The following is a 25,871-nucleotide window of genomic DNA, read 5'->3' as shown; positions in this document are numbered from 1 at the left end:
CTATCACCAAATCCAAGGTCATAAAGATTTACCTCCATGTTTTCTACTATGTGTTTATAGTTTTAACTCATACTTAGATCTTTGGTCCATATTACAGCTTTGACAAACAGGCTATATGATCACATGTAAAAGTTATAATGTGATGAATTAATAAGATAAGAATTTAAATGTATCAGTTCTTGAGAAATCAATTCAACATCAAACAGTACAGGCTATCATAAGCCAAGTGCAAATGAGAATATGAGTTCTGGTGTTTTAGTATAATCAAGGCTTGTACAAGTTATCAGTGTCTGTTGGAAGGCAACAGATTTCAAGGCTATGTGGAAACAAGTTTTGAATCTCACTTACTTTAAGACTGAGAATTGGAGACAAGAAATTCAGCCACTGATGTTGGATACATAAGGAAGGAAACTCATTTACATATTAAGTCTTCATAAGTAAGAGTGAGAAGTTTCAGAACAAGATCAGCATGCAACCTAATTCATTGCTGTTAGAGCACCGAAGCCTAGGGTCCCTCATCGACCCCGTCTCTAGTATGTTACTAGTACATGATGCAACTTGAGGCCTATAGATAGGCTTTAAAAACACTCATGATTCTGTTAAAGTACTGGGGTCTGGAAGCAAGTAAACTATTATAGCTAAGTAAATAAAATGTGGAAAAATAAAGGACTTTTAAACTATGGAGTTTTATAATATTAGTTACATAGTACTGAATCTGTGACCTTTTGTATTGTGGTGCTTTCAGTCATTAATTCAATAAATTTGCTGGGCACTGGAAGTAAAATATTGAGCAGAACACGAACATTCTGGCCTCACAGGCCTTCGGTTTATTGGAGAACATAAATAATAATCAATAAACACACAAATATATCATTACAAATTTCATTGATATGAAGATAAAGCTTTGCTGTGCCTTTCCGTGTTTGCATCTTCCCTGATTCTTTCCATTTTTCCCCTTTGTCTTTAGCCAGATGGATCTGGCTAAAATATACAGTAAAACCTTGGATTGCGAGTAACTTGTTCTGTGAGTGTTCCATAAGATCAGCAAACATTTCTAATAAATTTTAACTTGATAAATGACTGATGTCTTGTAATACGAGTAATACGTGACACCAAATGTCACATAATCACAACTGAGACAATAGTTCTTCTCTCTCTCGCTCTCTCTGTGGCATTGGGGGTGATTGTCTCCCATGCTCTGATGCTCAATCTCAGGCCACGGTGTTTGGCAGAAATCAGTGGTTTTTCAAGTGTCCACAACTGGTGCTAGTGTATTTTTTGTCACTTCAAAGCACCTATGGACAGTCCTTTGCTTTTCCATACAAAAGTAAGCTTAGGAATGCTTTGCTTCATTCTAGGTCAGGCTGCCTGCAGACATAGACCCATTCCTCTGCTGCCTTATTGCCAATTACATTAAATATAGTATATGACAAGAGTTTATTAATACTGTACTGTAGTCAACATCCATGCGAACATACGCAATGGCTTCCATGTAGAAAAAGGTTGAAAAGAAAGGCGGTAAGAAGGAGATGATTATGATGGAAGTTAAGAAGGAAATCATTGAGAAGTACTATCGAGGTATGCAAGTGGCTGAAATTGCAAGGTTTTATAAGTCTATGTCTGCATCTTGTCTGCAGAGGAGGAAGAGAAAAAGGTGGAAGGATCCATTCACTTCAAATGAGATTAAGATGATGTGTAAAACGTGGGAAACAGTGCAAAATTTTGTAAAAAAGCACCACCCAAATAAGTCTGTAGCAGTGCAAGCGATGAATCTGTTTAATGATAATACAATGTCACATTTCCGTGAAATCCTCAAAAGGAGTCAAAAGTAAGTGTCATTGGATAGGTTCCTTGTTAAAGTTGCACGAAAGGAGAAAGATTCCATTGAGCCAATAGATAGCAGTGATTCCATCAGTGATAGTGAAAGTTGTCCTACACAATAACCCTCCTCTCTCTTGTCTCCCCCACACTAACCATGAAGGTTTTCAAAGGTAAGTGCAGGTTAATTTGTTTATTTTTCTTTATATTTTGTATTTTCTTTATTATTTTGTATGATAAGACAGTATTGTAATCATTTTTATATGAATATTTTTGGGTTGTAGAACGAATCTTCTGAGTTTCCATTATTTCTTATGGGTAAATTTGCTTTGATATACAAGTGCTTTGGATTACAAGCATGTTTCCAGAACGAATTATGCTCGCAAACCCAGGTTTTACTGTACTTTTGTTTGCGGTGTTACCAACCTAAATTGGGGGATATATATTTTTTATTGTGGCAAAATTTACATCACATGAAACTTACCATTATAACCATTTTTAGGTGTACAGTTAAGTCCCATTAAATATGCTCACATTGTTGTCCTGCCACCACCACCATCCATGTTTAGGACTTTTCATTTTCTCAAAATGAAACTGTACCCATTAAATAATAGCTCCCCATTCCCCCTTCTCTCAGCTCTTATCTTTTTCTCCTTTTGTCTCTATGAATTTGCCTATTCTAGGTATCCTATAGAAAATGGAATCATATGTTTTTCTTTTTGTGTCTGGTTTATTTCATTTGTCATAATGTCTTCCAGGTATTTCCATGTTGTAGTATGTGTCACAATTTCTTTCCTTTTTAAGGCTGAATAATACTATGGTATGTATATACCATATTGTGTTCATCCATTCATCCACTGATAGATATTTGTGTTTTTTACATCTTTCAGCAATTATATTTTTCTTGTATTGTCACTGTATTTTACTGTACAATTAGCAAGAATGTTAGTTAAGAGAAAATATTTTGTGTCCGTTGGCAGATATTCACTGATGTAAGTGGCAAGTATATTTTGGAGTTTTATTTTCTTACTCTTGAGATTAACTTTTAATATTGATACCTTAAACTATTTTCATATATTTGAGGCTGTATACACATGGTATTTGTTCTTTGAGGTCATCTGTTTTAGTCCATTCTGGCTGCTATTACAAAATAATGCAGACTGTATAGCTTATAAGCAACAGAGATTTATTTCTCATAGTTCTAGAGGCTGGAAGTCTGGATCAGGGTGCCAGCATGGTCTGGCAAGGGCCTTCTTTCATGTTGCAGATATCTTGTCTTATCCTTATATGACTGAAGAGGTGAGGGAGCTCTCTGGGGGTTCTTTTTTAGAGGCACTAATCCCATTCATGAGGGTTTCACATGACCTAAGAACATCCCAAAGTTCTGACCTCCTAACACCATCATCTTTGGAGGTTAGAATTTCAACATGACTTTTAGAGGAACACAAACATTCAGGTCATAGTATGATACAAATAGTATTTTTAATTTGATTGTTACCTTAATTTTCATACATTTTAGGCATAATATATATAATGTTTTTAAAATTACCTAAAGAATTAATAGTATTTACTAAAAGATCACATAGTGTATCTTAAGTGTTTAGTGAATAATCATTTGATTTTTCTGAAAAAAAAAACCATAAAAATTACTCTCTTTAAATGTATTTTGTCATACTAACAGTTTATGTTCTTTAAACAACAAAACTGGAAGTATCACAATTCCAGACTTCCAGTTATATTAGAAAGCTATAGCAATCTAAACAGTATGGTAGAGGCGTAAAAATAGACACATAGATTGGTGCATCTGGCTGGCTCAGTCAGTAGATCATGTGACTCTTGATCTTGGGTCCTAAGGTTTGAGCCTCACATTGGATGTAGAGATTACTTAAAAAGAAAAAAAAGAGGAGTGCTTGGGCGGCTCAATTGGTTAAGCATCTGACTTCGAATCAGTTCATGATCTCATGATGCGTGAAGTTCAAGCCCCACATGGGGCTCTCTGCTGTTGGCATGAAGCCTACTTCAGATCCTCTGTCCCCTTCTCTCTCTCTGCCCTTCCCCCACTCATTATCTCTCTCTCTCTCTTAATAAATAAGTAATCTTTTTTTTAATTTTTTTTAACGTTTATTTATTTTTGAGACAGAGAGAAACAGAGCATGAACGGGGGAGGGTCAGAGAGAGGGAGACACAGAATCCGAAACAGACTCCAGGCTCTGAGCTGTCAGCACAGAGCCCGACGCGGGGCTCGAACTCACGGACCGTGAGATCGTGACCTGGCTGAAGTCGGACGCTTAACCGACTGAGCCACCCAGGTGCCCCAATAAATAAGTAATCTTAAAAAATATCTACTAAGAAAGAAAAATGCAGACATAATAGAATAGAAATAGATAGAATAGAAAACCCAGAAATAAACCCAAAGTTATATGGTCAGTTAATCTTTGACAAAGGAGGAATGAATATACAATGGGCAAAAGACAGTCTCTTCAACAAATGGTGTAGAGAAAACAGGGCAGCAACATGGAAAAGAATAAAACTGGGCCAATTTCTTACGCCAAACACAAAAATAAACTCAAAATGGACTAAAAACCTAAATGTGAGACCTGAAACCATAAAAATCATCGAAAAGAGCACTGGCAGTAATTACTGTGACATCAGCCAATAGCAACATTTTTCTAGGTACCTCTCTTGAGGCAAGAGAAACAAAAGTGAAAGTAAACTATTGGGACTACATAAAAATAAAAATCTTCTGCACAGCAAAGGAAACAAACAAAACTAAAAGGCAACCTACAGAATGGAAGAAGATATTTGCAAATGACCTATCTGATAAAGGGTTAGTATCTAAAATATATAAACAGTTGATACAACTCACCCAAAAAATAACCCAATTAAAAAATGGGCCGAAGATATGAACAGGCATTTCTCCAAAGAAGACATACAGATGGCCAGTGGACATATGAAAAGATGCTGAACATCACTCATCATCAAGGAAATGCAAAACAAAACTACAATAAGATACCTTTCAGAATGGCTAAAGTCAAAAACCCAAGAAACAACAGGTGTTGGGGAGGATGTGGAGAAAAAGTAACCCTCATGCACTGTTGATAGGAATGCAAACTGGTGCAACCAGTGTGGAAAACAGTATGGAAAGTCTTCAAAAAGTTAAAAATAGAATTACCATATGATTCAGTAATTACTACTAGGTATTTACCCAAAACATACAAAAACACTAATTCAAAATGATACATGCACCTCTGTGTTTATTATAGCATTATTTACAGTAACCAAGATATGGAAGCGTGTCCACTGATAGATGAATGGGCAAAGAGGATTGGTGTGTGTATATTTATATGTACATACACACACACAATGGAATATTATTCAGCTGTAAAAAAAAAGAATGAAGGTGCGCGTGGGTGACAAAGTCAGTTTAGCGTCCGACTCTTGATCTCAACTCAGGTCATGATCTCACAGTTCATGAGTTTGAGTCCCACATCCAGTTCTGCACTGATGGTGTGGAGCCTGCTTGGGATTCTGTCTCTCCTTCTCTCTGCCCCTCCACTGCTTGTTCTTTCTCTCTCCCTCTCAAATAAATAAATAAACTTAAAAAATTAAAAAAAAAAACTAATGAGGGGGCCTGGGTGGTTCAGTTGGTTAAGTGTTTGACTTCAGCTCAGATCATGATCCCATGGTTTGTGGGTTCAAGCCTCTCATCGGGCTCTCCACTGACAGTATGGAGCCTGCTTGGGATTCATTCTCTCTCTCTCTCCCTCCCTCCCTCCCTCCCTCCCTCCCTCCCTCCCTCTCTCTCCCTCTCTCTCTGTGCCCTTCCCAGCACCCCTCTCTCTCTCCCTCTCTCTGTCTCAAAATAAATAAATAAAAGTTAAAAATAAAAGTTAAAAAACCTTGCCATTTGCAACGACATGGATAGAGCTAGAGAGTATAATGCTAAGCGAAATAAGTCAGTTAGAGAAAGACAAATACCATATAATTTCACTCATGTGGAATTTAAGAAACAAAACAAATAAGCAAAGGGAAAAAAAAAAGAGAGACAGAACAAGAAAACTTAACTATAGAGAACAAACTGATGGTTACCAGAAGAGAGATGGGTCATGGGATGGGTGAAATAGGGGATGGGGATTAAAGAGTACACTTGATCCTGATGAACACTGAATAATGTATAGAATTGTAGAATCAGTATATTGTACACCTGAAACTAATATAACACTGTATGTTAACTACACTGGAATTACAATATAAAAATCTAAAAACCAACCAACCAAACAAACAAAATCCTTTCTTTAGGGCAAATAGTTTCATCAAGTATGTTGAGTTTCAACATCTGAATTAAATGGTAATGACCATATATAGGTACCAATTTTTTAAAATTTATTTATTTTGAATAGAGCAGGCATGCAAGCAGGGAGAGGCAGAGAGAGAGGAGAGAGAGAATCCAAAGCAGGTTCTGTGCTATCAGTGCAGAGCCCAACATGGGGCTTGATTCCACAAACCATGAGATCATGACCTGAGCCCAAACCAAGAGTCAGGCACTTAACCAACTGATCCACTCAGGCGCCCATATAAATATCATTTTTTATTTTGAATGATACAGATAACTAATACAAAGTGTTTACCCCTTCTTAAAACTATCTCAGGCTTTTGAATGGTTTGTTTTCATTTTAGATCAGTTGCTTTTTAGTATTTAAAAGAAATAAATAGTATTGGAGTACCTGGGTGGCTCAGTCGGTTGAGCATCCAACATTGGCTCAGGTTATGATCTTGTGCTTTGTGGGTCACAAAGCCCTGTTTTGGGCTCTATGCTGACAGTGCTGACCCTGGAGCCTGCTTTGGATTCTGTGTCTCTCTGCCCCTGCCCCACTTGCACTTGGTCTCTCTCTCTCTGTCTCTCTCTGTCTCTCTCTGTCTCTCTCTCTCTGTCTCTCTCTCTCTCTCAAAGATAAATAGAAAGGAAGGAAAGGAAAGGAAAGGAAAGGAAAGGAAAGGAAAGGAAAGGAAAGGAAGGAAGGAAAGAAGTAAGGAAGGAAGGAAAGAAAGAAGAAAGAAAGAAAGAATCATAAGTTTCATATACAGATTTCCTTCAGTTACATGGGGTACAGTAATTACTGTGTGGATGAGTGTATGTGTGTGTGCCCCTCCCATCAATCTGTAACCTACCTGAGAAGCTACAAATGTAATCCTAGGATCGTAATTTTTAAAGTTCTTATATTAAAAAATATGTAAGTATACCCATCAAACTGTAAACACCAATTTTTTAATAAATAATCTTAGTGAGGAAAAGCAGGGACTATTTTTTTAATAGTTATATAAAGTATAAATGTAAAATGTATTTTTAATATATAGATATTATATTTATATTTTTAATGTTATATTTTAAATCTTTTAATAAAATAAAATATAAATTATAATAAATTATAAATATATTGTTGAATATATAACATTTTAGAGCTGCTGTGTCTCCCTAGTAAGTCATTTCTTTGATCATTATGTAATAACAATCTTTATCTTTAATATTACTTTTTTTTCTTAGCCTGTATTTTATTTTTTATGCTCCTTTTAAAAATCCTTTTCTTGGGGCGCCTGGGTGATGCAGTCAGCTGAGCATCCAACTCTTGGTTTTGGCTCAGGTCATGTTCCCCTGGTTTGTGAGATTGAGCCCTGCCTTGGGCTCTGCACTGATAGCATGGAGCCTGCTTGGGATTCTCTCTCTGTTCCTCCTCTGCTTGTGCTCTCTCAAAATAAATAAACAAACATTTTTTAGTCCTTTTCTTCCCTCAGATTTGAGTACATGTTGTTCATTTCTTTTTTGACTTCTTCTGATTTATACATTTTATGTTTTCCATTCTTTAAATGCTTTTTCTTGAAATTATATATCTCTTAAAAAATTGGTTTTTATTTTTAAATTTTTATTTATTTATTTTTTTATTTGAGGGAGGGAGGGGGAGAGAGAGAGAGAGAGAGAGAGAGAGAGCTAGCTAGCTAGCTGCATGCACAAACAGAGAAGGGCCAGAGGAAAAGAAAATCCCAAGCAGGCTCCACACTCAACTTGGAGCCTGACCTGGGGGTCGATCCCACAACCCTGAGATCATGACCTGAGCTGAAATTAAGAGTTGGACGCTCAACCAACTGATCCACCCAGGTGCCCTGAAATTATACACTGTTTATTTGACAAACTAAAGTTCATTAGTACTTATATCCTCACCAACAGTACAGGGTTCTTAGAATACTTTAACACTGACCCTTCTCTTGATCTTATATCATTTTATTTTTCAGATTTTAGTTCTACCATATTCTATTTCTACCTTCACTTAGCTATTGTTATGATGGCTTCACCTGATAAATATTTACTTCCATGTACACATTTACAAATGTTTTTAATCATCACTGCCTATTTTGTTTCATATGTTGACTTTGAAGGGTCTTTTTCCACCTAAATGAAGTAGTTCTTTCATCTAGGATCTATGAGTAGTAAGCCTTTGAACGTTGAAAATATTACTTATTTTTCTTCTGCTTTTTTTGTTTGTTTCTGTGAGAAGTCTGTTGTCACTCCAAAGTTCTTTAGTTGTTAATTAACATTTCTTCTCAATATGGTTGATTTTAAGATTGTCTTTTTCTTTGGTATCCTACAGTGTTCCTGTGTTTCTAACCATGACTATAGTTTTATTTATTGTTTGAAATTTGTGATACTCTCTTAATCTACTAATTCACATTTTTCATCAGCTCTCAATTTTCAGCCATTGTATTTTGAATATTAATTTCACTCTTTCTCAATTCTCTCCTTGAAATTTCTATTAGATGCTTTTTGGGCTTCTTATTCAAACACACTTTATATATTGTTACTGTTTTCCTCCTTTTTGTTTCTTTGTGTTGTCTATAATTTTACCAGCTTTCATTAGCTTTGTGTGCTATTTAACACATTCATTAGTTTGTAATGAGTTATGTTTTTTAAAATAAACGTTTGTCACCTCTTTTTCCTTTTTATCAACATTTTCAAAACTCTAATTTTATAAAAACTCATTTTAAATTGTTCTGTTGTTTCATTTTCTTTATTGTGCATTCTCCTTTATTGGGTGGGGTGATATGTAGACTGTCAGTCATGTCATGACCTGAGCCGATATCAAGAGAAGAGTTGGACATTTAACCAAGTGAGCCACCCAGGCACCCCTAGGCTTACCTGTTTTAGTGGAACAAAATAAGCTCAGCTATTCATGTTTCACTCAGAAAATTTTTGTTTGCAAGCTTACTACAGTTAGCCCAGTTTTCTCTCTCAGCCATGAAGGACCTTGGGCATAAACTTCCATCCCCATTCAGGTCTGAAGGTCTGAGGTCTCCATGGGTGGTATTTGATCCAGTCTCTCACCATGGTAGCTCAATTCCATTTTACTAGTAAGAGTTCTTTGTCTTTTCTTGGCATCTAGAAATGTACTAACTTTGCTTTCAGTGTATGTATTAATATTTGTATTATGATTTGCATAGTATATCTGTTTGTTAAAAAGTGTTTGGTACAAAGTGTATTACCTGGCTGGCTCACTAAGTAGAGCATGCACCTCTTGATCTTGGGGTTGTAAGTTTGAGCTCCACATTGGGTGTAGATATTACTTAAAAATAAAATCTTAGAAAAAAAATGATTGGGTAACTCATTTTTTAAAAATACAGCCTATGTTTTTAAGTATTTAGCATGTTTATTTAGATAAATTTAAAAATCACTTACTTAAAACATTTTTTCCAGATTCTCATTAAAATTCAATTTTAATTGTTAGGGTTTATTAATAATGATATATTTTTCTTTTTTTACTATTGCCTATTTCATATTTTGTTAAATATCTTTACTACCTTTATCTGTTTGCTACACTATTCAGTAACTTACATGTTTCAAATAATCATTTATTTTGTTAATTTTCATAGGATGAATCTTCAAGAAGAATTGGATAAACTTAAAGTACGTATATCTATTGATAAGGCAACAATACGAGAATTGAACACATGTATGGCAGAGAAAAGAGAAGGTACATTTTTTTGTAAGACTAAATATTTAATGCAGGCATTTTTAAATTATCCAGTACTTGATGTTTTATTTTCAATTTCTTGTAAGAATCTTATCCTTGTTCCCCCTCTTTCCACTGCTTTACTTTCTGATATGTTTAACATTTTTACCTTTCACAAGAAAATCAAATAGAACACCTAAAAGTCAGCTTTATAATTCATTAAAAATTCTAAAGAAATACTTGATAAGGAGAAGAGATGTTCATTCTTTGGTTCGTCAGTAAAGTTTTACTATTTATGTTTGTTCAAAGTTTTATAGATTATATAGAGTTATTATCCTCAATAATTCATTTATATTTTTGTTTGACATTACATTTTTCTGGAACTCATTTAGTGCTCCTCTATTGTCCTGGAATCAAAATAATAGAGTTAAAAAGAAACTTGGAGGTCTGCAGATCTGCCACCTGATTGACCACTAGCCTAAAACTGTTTAGTAAGAGCAAATGTATCTGTTCCAGTTGAAGTATTGTTCCTTTGTTAAAATCAAGATAACTATATTTACTATATGACTTCAGCCCATACTGTGGTATCTCATTAAAAAAAAGTAAATAAGATTGATATGAAGGATTTCTCCTTGTTTAACTTAACTACAGCTTTGTTGTTACTGCTATACTTTTTAGGTGTTGACAATTTATAATCAAGAATTAATTTAATAATTTATACTTAACAAGTTTTCATATACCACTCATCTTTCTATTGTCCCAATTACTATTGTTGTTCCAGTTGCTCTTAGGTCACTGGTGCCTTGTCAAAGACAGCATTTGAGATGTCTGTTTTACACCACTGAAACACTGGTTTTCCTTTGTTTTACCTTCATACTGTGCTTGCCTGTATTTTCTTTGTTTCTTCCACTGGGATTTCCTTCCACTTATTCCTTACCTTTTGGGGTTCTCTAAGATTTTATCCTCAGTTTACTTTTTAAAAATAACTTTATTGGGTTGCCTGGGTGGCTCAGTTGGTTAAGCATCCAACTTCGGCTCAGGTCATGATCTCACAGTTTGTGAATTCAAGCCCCTCATCAGGCTCTCTGCTGTCAACATGGAGCCTGCTTCGGATTCTCTGTCCCCCTCTCTCTGCCGTTCCCCTGTTCGTTCTCTCTCTCTCTCTCTCTCTCTCCTTCTGTCTCAAAATAAGTAAATAAAATTTTAAAAAGTAATAACTTTATTGTTTCTGGAAAAAGTATGCATATTTATAAATATTCAAGCAATAAGAAAGAAAAAAAGAAGACAAAACATCTTTTTTTTTTTCAACGTTTATTTATTTTTGGGACAGAGAGAGACAGAGCATGAACGGGCGAGGGGCAGAGAGAAAGGGAGACACAGAATCGGAAACAGGCTCCAGGCTCTGAGCCATCAGCCCAGAGCCTGACGCGGGGCTCGAACTCACGGACCGCGAGATCATGACCTGGCTGAAGTCGGACACTTAACCGACTGCGCCACCCAGGCGCCCCAAGAAGACAAAACATCTTAATTCCATCACTTAAAAATCAAAATTTCAATCTTAAATAATTATCAAATCAAATATGTCTTAATACTTATATATAAAGAAGACAGATAAATTGTGCAAACAGAAAAACATAATATATGCTATTTTTTAAAAAGATAATTACATAGGGGCATCTGGGTGGCTCAATTGGCTGAGTGTCTGACTTTAGCTCAGGTCGTGATCTCACTGTTTGTGGGTTCAAGCCCTACATCAGGCTCTGTGCTGACAGCTAGGAGCCTGGAGCCTGCTTCAGATTCTGTGTCTCTCTTCTCTCTCTGCTCCTTCCCTGCTTATGTTCTGTCTCTCTTTCTCAAAGATAAATAATAAACATTTTTTTTAAAAAACATAATTACAGGGGCGCCTGGGTGGCGCAGTCGGTTAAGCGTCCGACTTCAGCCAGGTCACGATCTCGCGGTCCGTGAGTTCGAGCCCCGCGTCAGGCTCTGGGCTGATGGCTCAGAGCCTGGAGCCTGTTTCCGATTCTGTGTCTCCCTCTCTCTCTGCCCCTCCCCCGTTCATGCTCTGTCTCTCTCTGTCCCAAAAATAAATTAAAAATGTTGAAAAAAAAATTAAAAAATAAATAAAAAATAAATAAAAAAATAAAAAAGATAATTACATATTACTTTATTTGGAACACTCCAAATAAAAAGAAACATATAATCATAAAAGAACTGTTCAACTTTAGGTAAATGTTTCATTATGTCAATAGATGTTAATTTCTAAAACTTCCCTCTAAGATTAAAAAGAAAGATCCTAAAAATATTGTAGATGAATTACTTTGTATTTTTTAAAGTATGTATTTCAATTTCAGGGCATATTAAAAATTAATATCTTGTCATGCAAAATGAAAACAAGTTATTTTTAAAATACATTTTATTTTTCTCATGGTTCATGAGTTCAAGCCCCACATCAGGCTCTGCCCTGTTGGTGCTTGGATCCTATATCCTCCTGTCTCTCTGCCCTTTCCCTCTTTCAATGCTTGTTCTCTCTCTCTCAAAAATAAACATTTTAAAAAATGGAAATAAAAACAAAAAATTTTATTTTATTTCCCCCACAGCTTGAATCTTGTTCATTAAATACTTTTAATTTTATCAAAGTCTATAATTTAACATATTGCAACAATAATTTCCCCAGGTTTAAAGTCTTATTTTTATATGCAATGTGCTCAGTACTCATCACAGTTTTAAAACCATCGTCTTTCTATTCACGAATTCTTTATTATGATTTATTTTTTTGGTTCGCCAGATATAACTGAAACTTCAAGAAGGGATCAAAGTAGCTATATTTGTAAGAGCTTAGATGTTTGAAAATATGTTTCAACAGTTTTTACAGTCAATGGATAAATTGGCTGGGTATAATTGTATCATGTCACACTTTTTTCCCCTCAGAACTTTCTAGATATTATTCATTTTTAGAATGAAAGCTTGTTGTGGAGATATATTATGGAGAGGTGTCAGGTTTGCCCTTCCTCCAGTTCCTCACTCCTTTCTTTGGATATGACTTCCTTTTGCTTTGTGAATGCCTGAATTTTTACTTTTTTCAACCTGATGTTCCAAAACTTAAATAGAAGATATCTTGATATACTTTGTTCTAAATCATATTTTTGGATTATACATGTAATTTATTATTTGTCAATTAAGATCTTCCTGCATTACAAGGAAATGTGTTTTTGCATATTGCATCTTTAATACTGCAGTTCAAGGATGTCAGTAATCTTTGTATTTGCTTACTTTTTCTCTTACTTTTCCTCTCCCTCTCCCCATATATATGGAGAGAGAGAGAGTTTATATATTATATGTATATTCTTTCCTTTGTTCTTTCTAGTATTTATATTAAATCTACAACTCTTCAAATTCCCACTAATTTTGGATGTCTTATTATTTCTTCTCTGAGCTCGTATTTTATTAAATTCAGGTTTTGACAAGTTCTTTTCTTTCTTTAATTGTGTTTTTTTCCAGACTGGATCTTAAATCTGTATTTTGTTAAATGTCCATTTCACTCCACCTGCTGGAGAGTGTTTCCTGTCCTGCAAGGGGTGATCTCAGAGATTTTAAATATCTGGCTTTAGCTGTCACCAGTCTGGTGGTTCTTATCTTTACTAAGAACTATTTCTGCTGCTCTTCATTCCCTTCCTGGGAATCCTGTAGATCCAGACTTACAGTTGATATTATTTTCTGTTTTCCTAAAGGACTCCCTTTAATATTTCCTATAGTGCACATCTGCTGGTGATGACTTCTTTCAGCTTTTTTATACCTGAAAAAGCAACCTTTATTTTGTCTTTATTTTTGAAAGATCTTTTCACTAAGTATAGAATTCTGCATTGGCAGGGTTTTTTTTTTCTTTTGATACTAAAAAACAAATTTACTCTATTATCTTCTGGCTTAAAGTGTTTTCAGTGAGAATTCACCTGTCATTCTTACCTTTTTTAAAACAATACATAACATGTCTTTTTTTTTTTTTTTTTCTACTCTCTCCTATTGGGAGAATGAACTATTCTTGGGCCTGTGTGACTTTTGGAGATTATTTCCTTTAATCCTTTTAGGTGGTTCCTTCTTTGGGCTGTTTACACACATGCCTGTGCTGATCTGTACTTAGCTGAAGACTTGAGGGGGACCCCCTGTAGACCTTCGGAGCTCTCCCTGTGTCCGAGCAGATTTCTGTTCCTTGGCACTGTATCCTGCAAAGTCCAGCTTCCTTGGTCTGCCTGGACTCTGGGATCTGTCACTTCAATTTAGGAAGAGTACCAGACCCATTTAGTGCCCCATTTCTGTGCTGTAGCCTGGAAGTGCTCTAGGCAATAAGTGTGAAAAAGGATTGGATTCACTTCATTTGTTTGCCCTTAGGTCTGACTACTTTGCAGTGTCTTAAACACCCAATGTCTGAGAACCATTTTTTTCATCTCTTATTCTCTAGTTTTAGTTGTTCCACATGGACAGGTAAATCTAGTGTCTCTGGTACTTACTTTTATTGTCATTGAACATGTTTCCCTGGATTAAAATCTCAAATCTATAGGGATAGTAACCTTTCTCCATGTACCAAGTGTATTTTCTTATTTCCTGCTACCTGTTTTCCCCTGCCTATTTTTGTAAAGATTTCAGAAGTTTTGCATGTTTTTTTAAAATACTCATTACCTTTCCTCTCAAATCAGTTCTGTCTCCTCTAACTTCCCGCACGAGCACCTTAAGCCCCTATCACACTAAATTTCTCTTTACTGAAAATTACAATTCATAGTGTAATGAATCTGCTACAATCCCACAATATCTCTGTTAGAAGCTGGAGAGATCTGGGCTGCCAGGTGTCTATGTAGCTGATTTAAGATAATAAGCTAAATGAAAGTAACAGTCAAGCCTTTAATCACTTACTATATAAGCAAGAGGCTAAAGTGGAGAAAGCATCAACTCTCTCTGTTCCATCTTCCCCCTGGAACTGCCTGCTAGTTGAGGATCAGATGGATCAGTACAGACAGAGAGGTTGTCTTACAGCTAAAGGAGCTCCGAGCAAAAGTCTCCTGCATTTTTATTGACCTGAGTCTTGGGGGAGAAAGGAAGGGAGGGCTGGGAGAAGAAAAGTATTGGGTATTGAGTCAGATGCAAGAAAAATGTCTTTAAGGTTACCCCCCACCCCAGCAACCAAATAAGGACATCTCAACAGAGGCACTTGAGGAAGGCCTCAGCCAAAGGGCTGCCAGTCAGGAGGCGTTCACCTGGAGGCCTAGTGGAGGTACGCAAGGCAGGAACAGAGACATGCATAAAAATGTGGTTGGCAGGGGGAACCTGAGTCCTTGACTATAAACTCCCTTCTGGTTGGGGAGGGGTGGCAGCTTTCCCTCATAGGGCCTGCCAGGTAAAGCATATAATACCTATGTTCAGGCCTGAGAAATCACCTATAGAATTAGGCTTGGAGCAGGAATCCTCAATCTTTACAAATACAAGAGTATGTTCATAAAACCACTGTTTATGGTATTTTTCATTGAAAGCTGAAGAGCTGTTTATTAATAAAAGGATGAAACAAACAAATGTGAAAGCTCAGAAACTATAGCAAGTCTGTGTACACACACACACACACACACACACACACACACACATAATTTTTTGTTGTTGTTATATGGGTCTGTGGATTGGCTGAAACAATCTGGTCCAGCTCATCTGGTCTAGCTCTTTTTTAGGCTACAAGTGGAGTTTATTTCTGCTTCACGTGTCTGTTTCTTGGCCACAAAAGGACAAGTATAAACATGCAGAGCCTTTTAAGCCTTGATTTAGAACTGGCACGTTGTGACTTTTATCCACATTCTTTGGCTAAAATAAGTCATTTTATTAAATACAGCTACCAACAATTCATATGTCTTCTCTGTATGAGTTTCTGTGGAGGATTGGGGAGCACTTTTAGACTTTTTAGTCCCTTACCCATAAACTTCCTAGAAGTCCTTTGTCCAGCTGAAAGGATCTACTAAGCATCCCATTATTACTTTCAGAGATTGTCAGTAACAGGCATGACAGTCAAACCCAGAGGCCATGTCTCAATATCAACATCTTAGATTTGGCCTTTATCCTGCCAATGTGTCAGTGGCTGCTCCTTTGATATGGTGAGAAACACTTTCATTTCCAATCCTGAAAGTAAAGGAAAGTATGCACTTCTATATGCCTGTGGCTGCTTCTTTCTGAACTCAGTTCTTTTCTTAAAACCTAGTCAAGTGCAGCCAGTAACAACCAACTCATGCTGTCAGCATTCTACCATGGATATTCCTCACTTACTGTTACAAATTTATTAGCTACATTTTTTGTCTTCTGTGTTTTGTCAAATGGCATTTTGCCAAATGTTGGCCACTGCATAACACGAGCACCATTTTCTCAGCCTTCTGAAACATATTCTTTGGCACCCATTACCCATCCCCAAATCAATGCCACATAATTTAGATTTTTATTATAGCAGCATTCACTTATAGTTATCAATTTCTGTACCTGACAGCTTTTGCTACGGCATAAATGACCACAAAATTTCAATGACTTGCAACAGTACACAGGATTTTTCTTGTTTATGGTTTCTGCAGCTCAGCTGGGCAGATGTGCTTCAGGCTGCAGTTCTGTTGTTTGTCTGAAGCATACTGAGTTCACATGATTCCACATGTCTCAGTCTTGGGCCCAGGCTGAGCAGGGCAGGGACTCTCTGGCATGTTCTTTTCAAAGCAGATACTGGAAGCTTCCAAGGGGAGAGGAGAAATACCTAAGTTCTAGGCTTATAACAGGCACATTCTTATTTATTCCTACATTCCTTTAGGCAAAGTAATTCATATGGCCAACCTCAACATCAGTGGAGTAGAGATCTGTACTCCACCCATGAAGGTAGAGGATGATGGAGTAAGCATTTGCTGACTAATAATCTACTATAGTGTGATATGAAAGTATTAACCAAAAGCATTTGCTGTTTTTCAAGTACCTACTGCTCAAAAGAATCACTATACTGAAGTGGCATATTTTAAGTCATATTCTGCAATCCTTCATAATGATAATAAGTTTTAAAAATAATTTGATAAAATAGCTAAAAGAATCTACAAAGAGAAAACATTGCAGAAGAATTTAATTTGTTAATGTAATCTAAGAGAATTAAGAGAAGAGAAAAACATGGAAGATAGGATAAGTTTAAACAATTATGAATAAACAGTATTAAACATTAAAAAGTGGAGAGGGAAGAAACTCCTGGGAAAGAATATAAATCAGAATGACTTTTATAAACTAAAACATTAAAGATAAATCTCCAGCAAGGTGAAACATGCTCATACATCTACCATAGGACAAAAATAGAAGTGCATATTTCTAACTAGGTCCTCTTGGTTCATTTCTCAAATCCTGAGATCCTCGAAGGGGAGGAGAATCAAGGGGCAAAGGGGGCTCCTTGTTCTTCCCCATCACCTGGGCTTAGCTATTTGAATACTCTTTATAAATCCTGTGAAGGTGAGAAACTAAAGTTTTTGACAGAAAACCACACGTGAGCATGGTCAACCAGTCCACCAGTGGACTTTGCGCACACACGGGAGCACAAAGCAGCAATCCAATTCATTTTTAAATCAGTCTTCAGCATTTATTTTATTGGAATTATTTAGCTATTTTTAGCATTCTATGCTCTTTGAGCATAGAACTATTTTCTTCTTATTTTTAAGAGTAAATATTTCACTTAGAACTATAGCAGATATTTAAATGACTTGAACAGCTGAATTGTATTTGCATATTATTTCTATATTGCTGAAAGAGTGTTGTAAATGAATTCAGCACCATGGTGTTAGGGGACCAGAAAGAGAAACTTGGGAACCAACAGATTATTATCAAGGTAAAGGTACATATTCCCCAGGTGGCAAATTCTACCTATTCTAGCTTTTATTATCCTTAGGATAGTGTTCTATTTATTTCATGAGTACAGAAGTTTTAATTGGATATGTCATGTTTCAAAGACAAAAGAAATGCCTAATTCACTCTAACAAACTTGTTAGTCACTGCTTATACCAAGAGGATTTCTACTCTACGGAGAATAATATTGTTTTCTTTTTCCTTTGTTGATAAATCAAAGTTTTACACTGACCTACAGCAGCCAAGCATACTTTAAAGCAAAATCACCTCAGTCTAACACGGATATGCATCCTTTTAGCTTTGTGTATTCTTTTTGCCCTTCTATTAATTCTTTAAGAAATGTTGTATCCTAAAAATAATTCAATAATAAAATATTAAATTTGTCACAATAATTTATCTGATTAGAAAACATTTGTTATAAGTTTTAGTGTATTTAAATTTTAATAGTGTTAACTGAAATTTTATGATTATTTTTTTCCTTTAATTTTGATATCTTGCTTGTACATTTTTGCTTGGTTGAAAGGTTGTGGTAGTCAAGTGCATCGTCAGTATATAGGAATCATTTATAGAAACAATTTCACCTGTTATCTGGGTTTCTGTGTGTTATACAGTGACAGTTTTCCTGGAAATGAGATTTTTATGGTTTACTCTGCCTACTGTGTGATCTTTTACCTGAAGAAAAGGGGGTGGTAGGGGCTGTTACAGTTTCAGTCCACCCTAATTCGGGTACTGTTTGCTTTGTTCAGCAATCACTCTGATCCTCCTGGCAGGGAACAAGATCCAGAGAACAAAACTAGTAGTGACTGTGTAGATAAGAAGGCAGTGAATTCTGCTTTTAAGGCAAAGGGGGAATAGTCTACAAAAGAATGAAAATAGGAATAAAAGTATAGCATTGTTAACCTGAAGATCTGTTGTACCTTTGAAAATCTTACACTGGGGGAAAAAAAAGACGCTACAAAGATACGTAATTATGTGACTGAAAATCTTGGAAAAGGTCACCATTTAGTTTCTAGCCAAATACTTGACAATAAAATAGGCTAGAGTATTCATAATTGAGAAAGCAGAACCTTTTTCCTTAAAATGACAGGACAGTGTTTCAGCATTATATGAGTTACCATAATATATTATTTATTCTCCACCAGAACAACTCTGTGGATATGGTGAAGATGATGGGGTCAAGAAGAGTACTCCAGAGAAGAATGGGAAAGAAATGTCGGAGCAGACATGGCAGAAGGTAGTGCAATCTTTAAGATATTGAGCTGAGGAAGTTAAATCTGAATTTTAACATAAAGGATTATAGTTTAAAACGAGGGCTCATGAGCTTAAACCTTGTGTGCATCCTTAATTTAAATTCATAATTCAAAATCATTGGCTTGCCAAAATGGGTTAAAAAAATCAATGTTAGTGAAATAAATGTGCAAACACTTGTGCTTCTGTTGACATAGATTAAAAATATCTCAAAGATGAAATGAAGAGAATGACAATGGAAATTAAAAAAATGTATACTATATGTGCTTATTAATTATAATTTAGCAATTTAACTTTAAAATGGAACATGATGAGACTCTGTTATACTTCAAAAGGCATACAGGTTTAAAATATTTAAATGATTAAAACTGAGCATAGTTTTAACTTTGGTAAAGTAAAATGGTAACATGTTTATCATTTAATTTTAAACTTAAAAATATACATGACCCATCTCATTTTAGATAGAAATTTATGACCATATAATTTTGGATAGCACTCCCTGCTTTAATAGACCCACTTGTATAAACCCTGTAGTCACTTTACATCATGTCTGTAATTAATAATAAAATGTTCTTTAAAAATCTTAACATTGATCTTTACAATTTTATACTTAATTCATATTTTTGTATATAAACACATTATTATCAAGATCCATTAAGTTGGCTTGGTTGCATTTTAGCCTCTTTGTTATTGTTATAAAGGGAAATATTCTTTAAAAAATTTGTTTTAGTGTTTATTTAGTTTTGAGAGAGAGAGGGACAGACAGACAGAATGTGAGTGGGGGAGGGGCAGAGAGAGAAGGAGACACAGAATCTGAAGCAGGCTTCAAGCTCTGAGCTGTCAGCACAGAACCTGATGTGGGGCTCGAACTCATGAATGGTGAGATCGTGACCTGAGCCAAAGTTGGACGCTTAATCAACTGAGCCACTCAGGAACCCCCAAAATTTTCTTTAAATGTTTTCATCCTATAACTGGTTGTCATTTGCTACACTAGATACTTAGATAAAGCTGGAAATACACAAATATATAAACAGAAATATTAATGCTGCTACTTATATTTGTTTCATCTGTGACTTGACTTATAGGAAATCTAGGAATTTACAACAGATGATGTGATCCCTTATACTTCTAACACTTGCCATATGTCAGGTAACAAAGGCTGTCATCTCATTAATACTGAGTAACACATATCAGGTTACCACAATAACATACAGAACAAGAAATGCTCACATTCATTTATCTTAAGGTAAATATATAATTGAAATTACACATTATCAACTGGAATGTCATACAGTTTGAATAGCTTCTTTGTTTCAGAACAATATTTTTGTTTGATGGGGTTTGTATAATTTATCTCTGGCTATACTACTATCTACCACTATCTTAAGGTAGGAACCCTGAGGAAATCTGTTATTTCTTTCCACCTAAGGCTACTACCATAGTGGATCCAGAAATCCATTTTAAGTCTTTAAAACCCAACAGGAATTATTTGCATTGGATCATACTAATTTGCCACTTTTTTTTTTTATATTAACCTAATGTAATAGTATGAGTCATGATTTAACCATTTGTAGTTGGGTTTCCTTATTTTAAAAGGATGTATTGTAAACTCATTCAAAATAGGATTAAAAGATAGTAACAACTTGAAAACGGTATTACTTACATAGTAGAAATGAAACATATAAGATTATTTTTTAATAATATATTAACATTTCACACTATTATGGTATGAGTTGATTCCCCCGACCAATGTTATCCTGTCAAAGTCCTAATCACCAGCATCTAAGCATGTGCCTATATTTGGAAATGAGGTCTTCAAAGAATCAGTTAAGTTAAAATGATTATTAGGGTTTAAGCTACCCAGTATGGTATTTTTTTATGGCAGCCCTAGCAAAGTATTATAGACACTTTACAAAGTCAAGTGTTTTATTTCAGTTTTGAAAGGAACCACCTTTCTGGTAAATTATTTAAATGATCAGTACTGGAGGAAAAGTATGCACTTGAGCTGATTTACAGAAAAATCAAATACCTTTAACAAATCCCTAGGCTTTCATTTTCAAATATATATTGAAATTTTCTTTTCTATTTCTGGAGGCTTAACATCAGGTTAACAACAATTTTAAGAGTGTTCTTTGAACAACACTTTAATTTGTGCTATGGACTATGGGAAGTAGTGTCTCTGTTTTGTTATTTGTCCTCCATTTTAAACTTAAATGCGATTAATTTTGACCAGTTCTTATGAGTAAACATAGATTCACTTTAGGCAGTTAACATACTTAAACATTTTAAATGTAACAGACTTTAAACAGACATTTTTCCAGTGTTATATAAAATTTTCATGAGTTGTACCTAACATAAATGGATTTTAGTCAAAAGAAAAAGATAATGCTAATTTCCAGAATTGAAATCTCATACTTAAGGTGTTTGTTACATTTGTTCATAACATATTTTAATCAAAAGTACAAAGTTGATTTAATTTGATCTAATTCAGCAATATTTAATGCAAGTAATTATATTTCAGCTCAAGTAATTTTATTAAGTAGCTGTTATGATTAATAATAATAATAGAGACAATAATGAGGTGGTAATGGTGATGATAAACTGTTTAGAACTCACTGTCTATGAGGAATTGTGGTGTATGATCATGTTCAATACTTATAATCTACAAGACAGATGTTACTAATCCCATTTCACAGATAAGGAAACTTTAAAATAGGTTAAATATTTTACCAGGTTAAAGTAACCTGAGCTGGAAGTAAGATATAGCACAGAAAATATTCAATATCCCCAAGACCATACTGTTTCTTAATATTTTTGTATCACTACTGTCAAAATCAATTTTTTTAAAAACAGTATAATTGCTTATTTCCACAAAATAGATTTTAAAAAATACAGTTTATTCTATTTACTCCACCATGGAATTAACCTGTTAAAATATTTTAAAATATATGTATGAAAAGTATACTATTGTTTGCAGTGATTAAAACCACTAAGAAACTGAAGAGGGTGTAAAAAGGTGATATTCCCTATCTGGTAGTAGTGTTTACTAAATGGAGAATAAAATTTGGCATACAATGATTTTGAAAAAGTAAATGATTTTTAACCAGAGTTCATGTGTTCTTGAACACTGTATTTTTTGTCACTTTATCCAGCTCTTCAGTGAAGTATTTGCATTGAAAAGGAATAATAGAATTTCTCTTGCATATATGCACAGAGGTCTGCAATAGTCTGATACAAGCTCTTTGATATACCTCTACTCCAGGTCAAGAGTAAGCCCTATAAAGACATAGATCTAACAGTAAGGGAATGTATCATATTACAGAAAAGCAAATTTAAATTAGATGAGATTCTTAATATTGTGTTGGGAAATATCCATGTCCTGGGACAGGATAACTAATCAGTAAAATCTGTTGAATTAAATGAAGAAGGTCGACCTCACAAGAAAAGTAGGGGGTGTAGAAGTACAGGTAAATCAGAAATGACTGAAAGTAATGTTTAGGAAACAGCTTACATCTTCACCACCTTAACTAAATCCAGTAAACTGGAAAGTGGTAAATATGTGCATATTTTCATCTTGCAGATTTCTGGAATATTTTATATCCTTGGTTTTCAATACATCAAATATGTTTTCACCTTTGAAGAATTGTTTTAAAAGTAAAAATGAATCTATATACTTTCCCAATCATTTAGATTTCTTGCTTGACTGCAGTCCTTTGTTCATTTCCCATGTGTATCTGGGCGACTCTTCTTCCCCACATAGCTTGTAGAATACTGTGAGGGGCACAAAATCTTGAATTTGAATCCCAGTTCAAAGAATGTTTACCTCTCTGCATTATTTAAGTTTTCAGAGCCTCTGTATCCTCTTCTGGGAAGATAATTGTTGGCTCTACTTACCTCACATGGTTGTGGGATGATCTAGAGAGATCATGTTTATGAAGCCATCCCGTAAACTGTACTTTACAAACAACAGTGATTATTTGTTTTTCAAGATTTAAGCTGAAATCAACTCCTTGAAAGTTTCATATTCATGGCTTAGAATTATAATTGCTTTGTCCTTTTTGCCCAGACTTACGGCACTTAGATCCTGTCCTTAATCAGTTTTATTTACGCATGTGCCTTTCTTTCCAAATAGTTTTTGAAATTTCTTAAGGTCAGAAATTGTATGTTTTCATTTCTTTGTCCTACAACATGAACATTGTTTATTGAAATAAATTAATGCAATATTGGAATAATTGTAATTTTAAGTTGTTAGACTTTTTTTGGTAAATGTTTCCTTATTGTATAAACTAAGGACCTCATGACTGCTAAAATTACATTTTTCTCAGAATAAAGTAGACTTGGTAGATTATTTTTTTAACTAGGTAATCATTTTTTCATATGATTGTTAGATATTGAAGAAAATTGTTATTTTATTAATAAAGTTTCTCTATGTATCTATTTTTAGATTTTGTATAAATTGTTTTTTTCTCTGAAAATATGTTTTCACAATAATTAGACTACATAGCTAAAGTGCTTATGTCAGAAAACTGCAAAGTTTTTTAGCATACTTAGTTCTGTGTCACTTTGTGTAGAATTTTAACTTCTTTTACCATCTGTCCTTTATTTAACAGATGTATTATTGCATTTTATAATGTATTTATCTACACCACCTTAGAATTATTTAGAAATTAAGTACTTTAGATTTATTTTGTCCTTGTGCTAAGTGTAATTTTATTTTCATAAATTAGAAATGATAAAAAATATACAGCAGATTATGGTTTTTGGACTTTTAAAAGAATAAATTAAACTCTAATGTTTAGGTCATTGAATTGGAAAGTCGGCTAAAATCTTTTGAGAAAAGGTCAAGAAAATTAAAAGAAGGGAATAAAAAATTAATGAAAGAAAATGACTTCCTGCAATCACTCTTAAAGCAGCAACAGGAAGATGCAGAGGACAGGGAAAAAGAGCTAGAACAGCTACAAAGGGGGAGTAAAGAAGTAGAAAAAGATAAAGCTGGACTTCAAGTAAAAATCAGTGAGCTGGAGAGAGAAGTCACTTCCCTAAGGAGACAAGTGGCAGAAGCTAATGGTTTGAGAAATGAAAATGAAGAGCTGAAGAATTCAATGGAGAAACTGCAGCAATTAGCAGACAAAGCTAAATCTGAGATGGCCACCACGGAAGTGAGGTCTGGACAATATGATTGTAAGACAACCACTACCAAGGTTAAATTTAAAGCCGCCAAGAAAAAGTGCCCCGTGGGCCGTTACCACACTGTTCTCAATCACTCCATCAAGGTTATGAGCAATGTGTTTGAGAACCTCAGCAAGGACGGCTGGGAGGATGTGAGTGAAAGCAGGTAAGGCTCTCATTAACTTAGCTCTGTGGTGGGGACACTGTGCATATGTAAAGCACCAGCAAATGGAGATTGAATTTCAACTACTGTCGATTTGGTATTCAGAAAAAATACTGTCAGATCCTTTGAAATATCTTGGGAGGTCTTGTTCTGAGCTTATTGACTGAAATTTGCATGCAAAATTAGCCACAACTGCATGAGTATTTGAATAGGTGCCAGGAAACCCAAAAGAAGGCAATGCTTGATTTCTTCCAGTGATGCTATTTTCATGCAGTCATGAGGCTTGAAATTGACAGTTTGGCAGGTTGATTTAATTTGCTGGCCCTTTGCATATTCACCACTGACAGCTAAGGATTCCCAGGCAAGCCTACTAAGTCGGTTTAGTTATCTTGTGACATGCCAACCTGGGAGGAGAAACATTTTTCCCCCTTAATTTAGTTAGATAAATTTTGAATGACCCATTTCAGCTTGTTACCAGATGTCTACAAGCTGTTTAACATCCTTTAAATTAAGAACCATCTTCACTAATTATTTCATGTATGTATTATGCAAAGTCATTGTACTAACTTTAATTGAATGGTGGTTAAAAATCAGTTCTTTAAAGTTAAAGCTCTATAAATTCCTGGTCCTAAGTTATATAACACCTAGTGAATAGCAACAGGAGAATACTAAAAATCTATAATATTTCTTTTCCTTACCCCTGGCTATACATTCGTATATGTACTTGAAGCACATCAGTAAAACCACAAAGGCAGGTGGATAGTAGAACACCTCTTTTTGTATCTATGTAATAGGGAAGTTCAGTGTTGCCAGAGTTGCCAACAGACAAATAGAACTATTTTCATAATTCTGTCTTGTTTTATAGTGGCATGTATTTCCTTTTATTTGTCTAAGTTTGTTTTTTTTTAATCCCCAAAAGACATGTGTTTCAGATTTGGTATGTCCCTGGATGGTGTAGGGGTGGAAGAGTTTTCCCTTCTTCCCTTCTAGGTTCTTTGGCTGGTCTCATAATGAAATTGATTTAAGAAAGATTAACAAGAGAAAAAGTATCGGAAGTTTAATAATATGCATACCTCCTGTATACATGGTAGAGGCCCAAGAAAACTGAGTAACTCCCCCCAAAACAGCCAAAACCATCACCTTCAATACCACCTTCAGCTAAAGACAAAAGAAGATGAGGTCAGAGTGTCAGTTATGGGAGGTTATCAGGAAAAGCATAATAAACAAGGGTAAGGTTCTTATGCAGAGTTAAGCCCTTGTCTTCTTCATTGGCAAGAATTTTTACAGATTTAGACTCATCCATCGCTTCCTGGTATAAGGAAGCCTACACCCTTACAAATGGAGATTTTCCTTATGCATGCCAGTGTCTCTTAGAAAAGGGTAACTTCTACTTGATTCTCAGAATTTGTCCTATGTCTGTTGTTTCCTAAAAGTAATTCGTATGCCAAAGAGACATATTTGCGGGTGGCAAATTCTGTTCCCCTACTATCACACCTTTGAAAATTCCCCGAGAAGTTTCACAGTCCAGAAGCTAAGCTGACAGATTGATTGCTTCATATCTCACAGAACCAGTGTCACAGTCCTGAGAATAGGTC

At 35.0% G+C, this 25,871-nt stretch overlaps 1 protein-coding gene across 2 annotated transcripts in view; it reads left to right on the top strand.

Annotated features, from left to right (window-relative positions):
- CNTLN (centlein) overlaps positions 1–25,871 on the top strand; it is a 308,510-nt gene that overhangs the window by 174,160 nt on the left and 108,479 nt on the right. For both annotated transcript variants that reach the window (XM_047831088.1, XM_047831087.1), the window contains exons 13-15: positions 9,736–9,836; positions 18,839–18,930; positions 23,744–24,279. In XM_047831088.1, coding sequence (XP_047687044.1) covers positions 9,736–9,836; positions 18,839–18,930; positions 23,744–24,279 — 729 coding nt within the window. The remainder of the gene's footprint in view (positions 1–9,735; positions 9,837–18,838; positions 18,931–23,743; positions 24,280–25,871) is intronic.

The sequence above is a fragment of the Prionailurus viverrinus genome, chromosome D4, assembly GCF_022837055.1.
Source record: "Prionailurus viverrinus isolate Anna chromosome D4, UM_Priviv_1.0, whole genome shotgun sequence".
Taxonomy (NCBI): Eukaryota; Metazoa; Chordata; class Mammalia; order Carnivora; family Felidae; genus Prionailurus; species Prionailurus viverrinus.
Note: the sequence above shows the minus strand (reverse complement) of the source record. Positions and strands in the feature narration are given on the sequence as shown.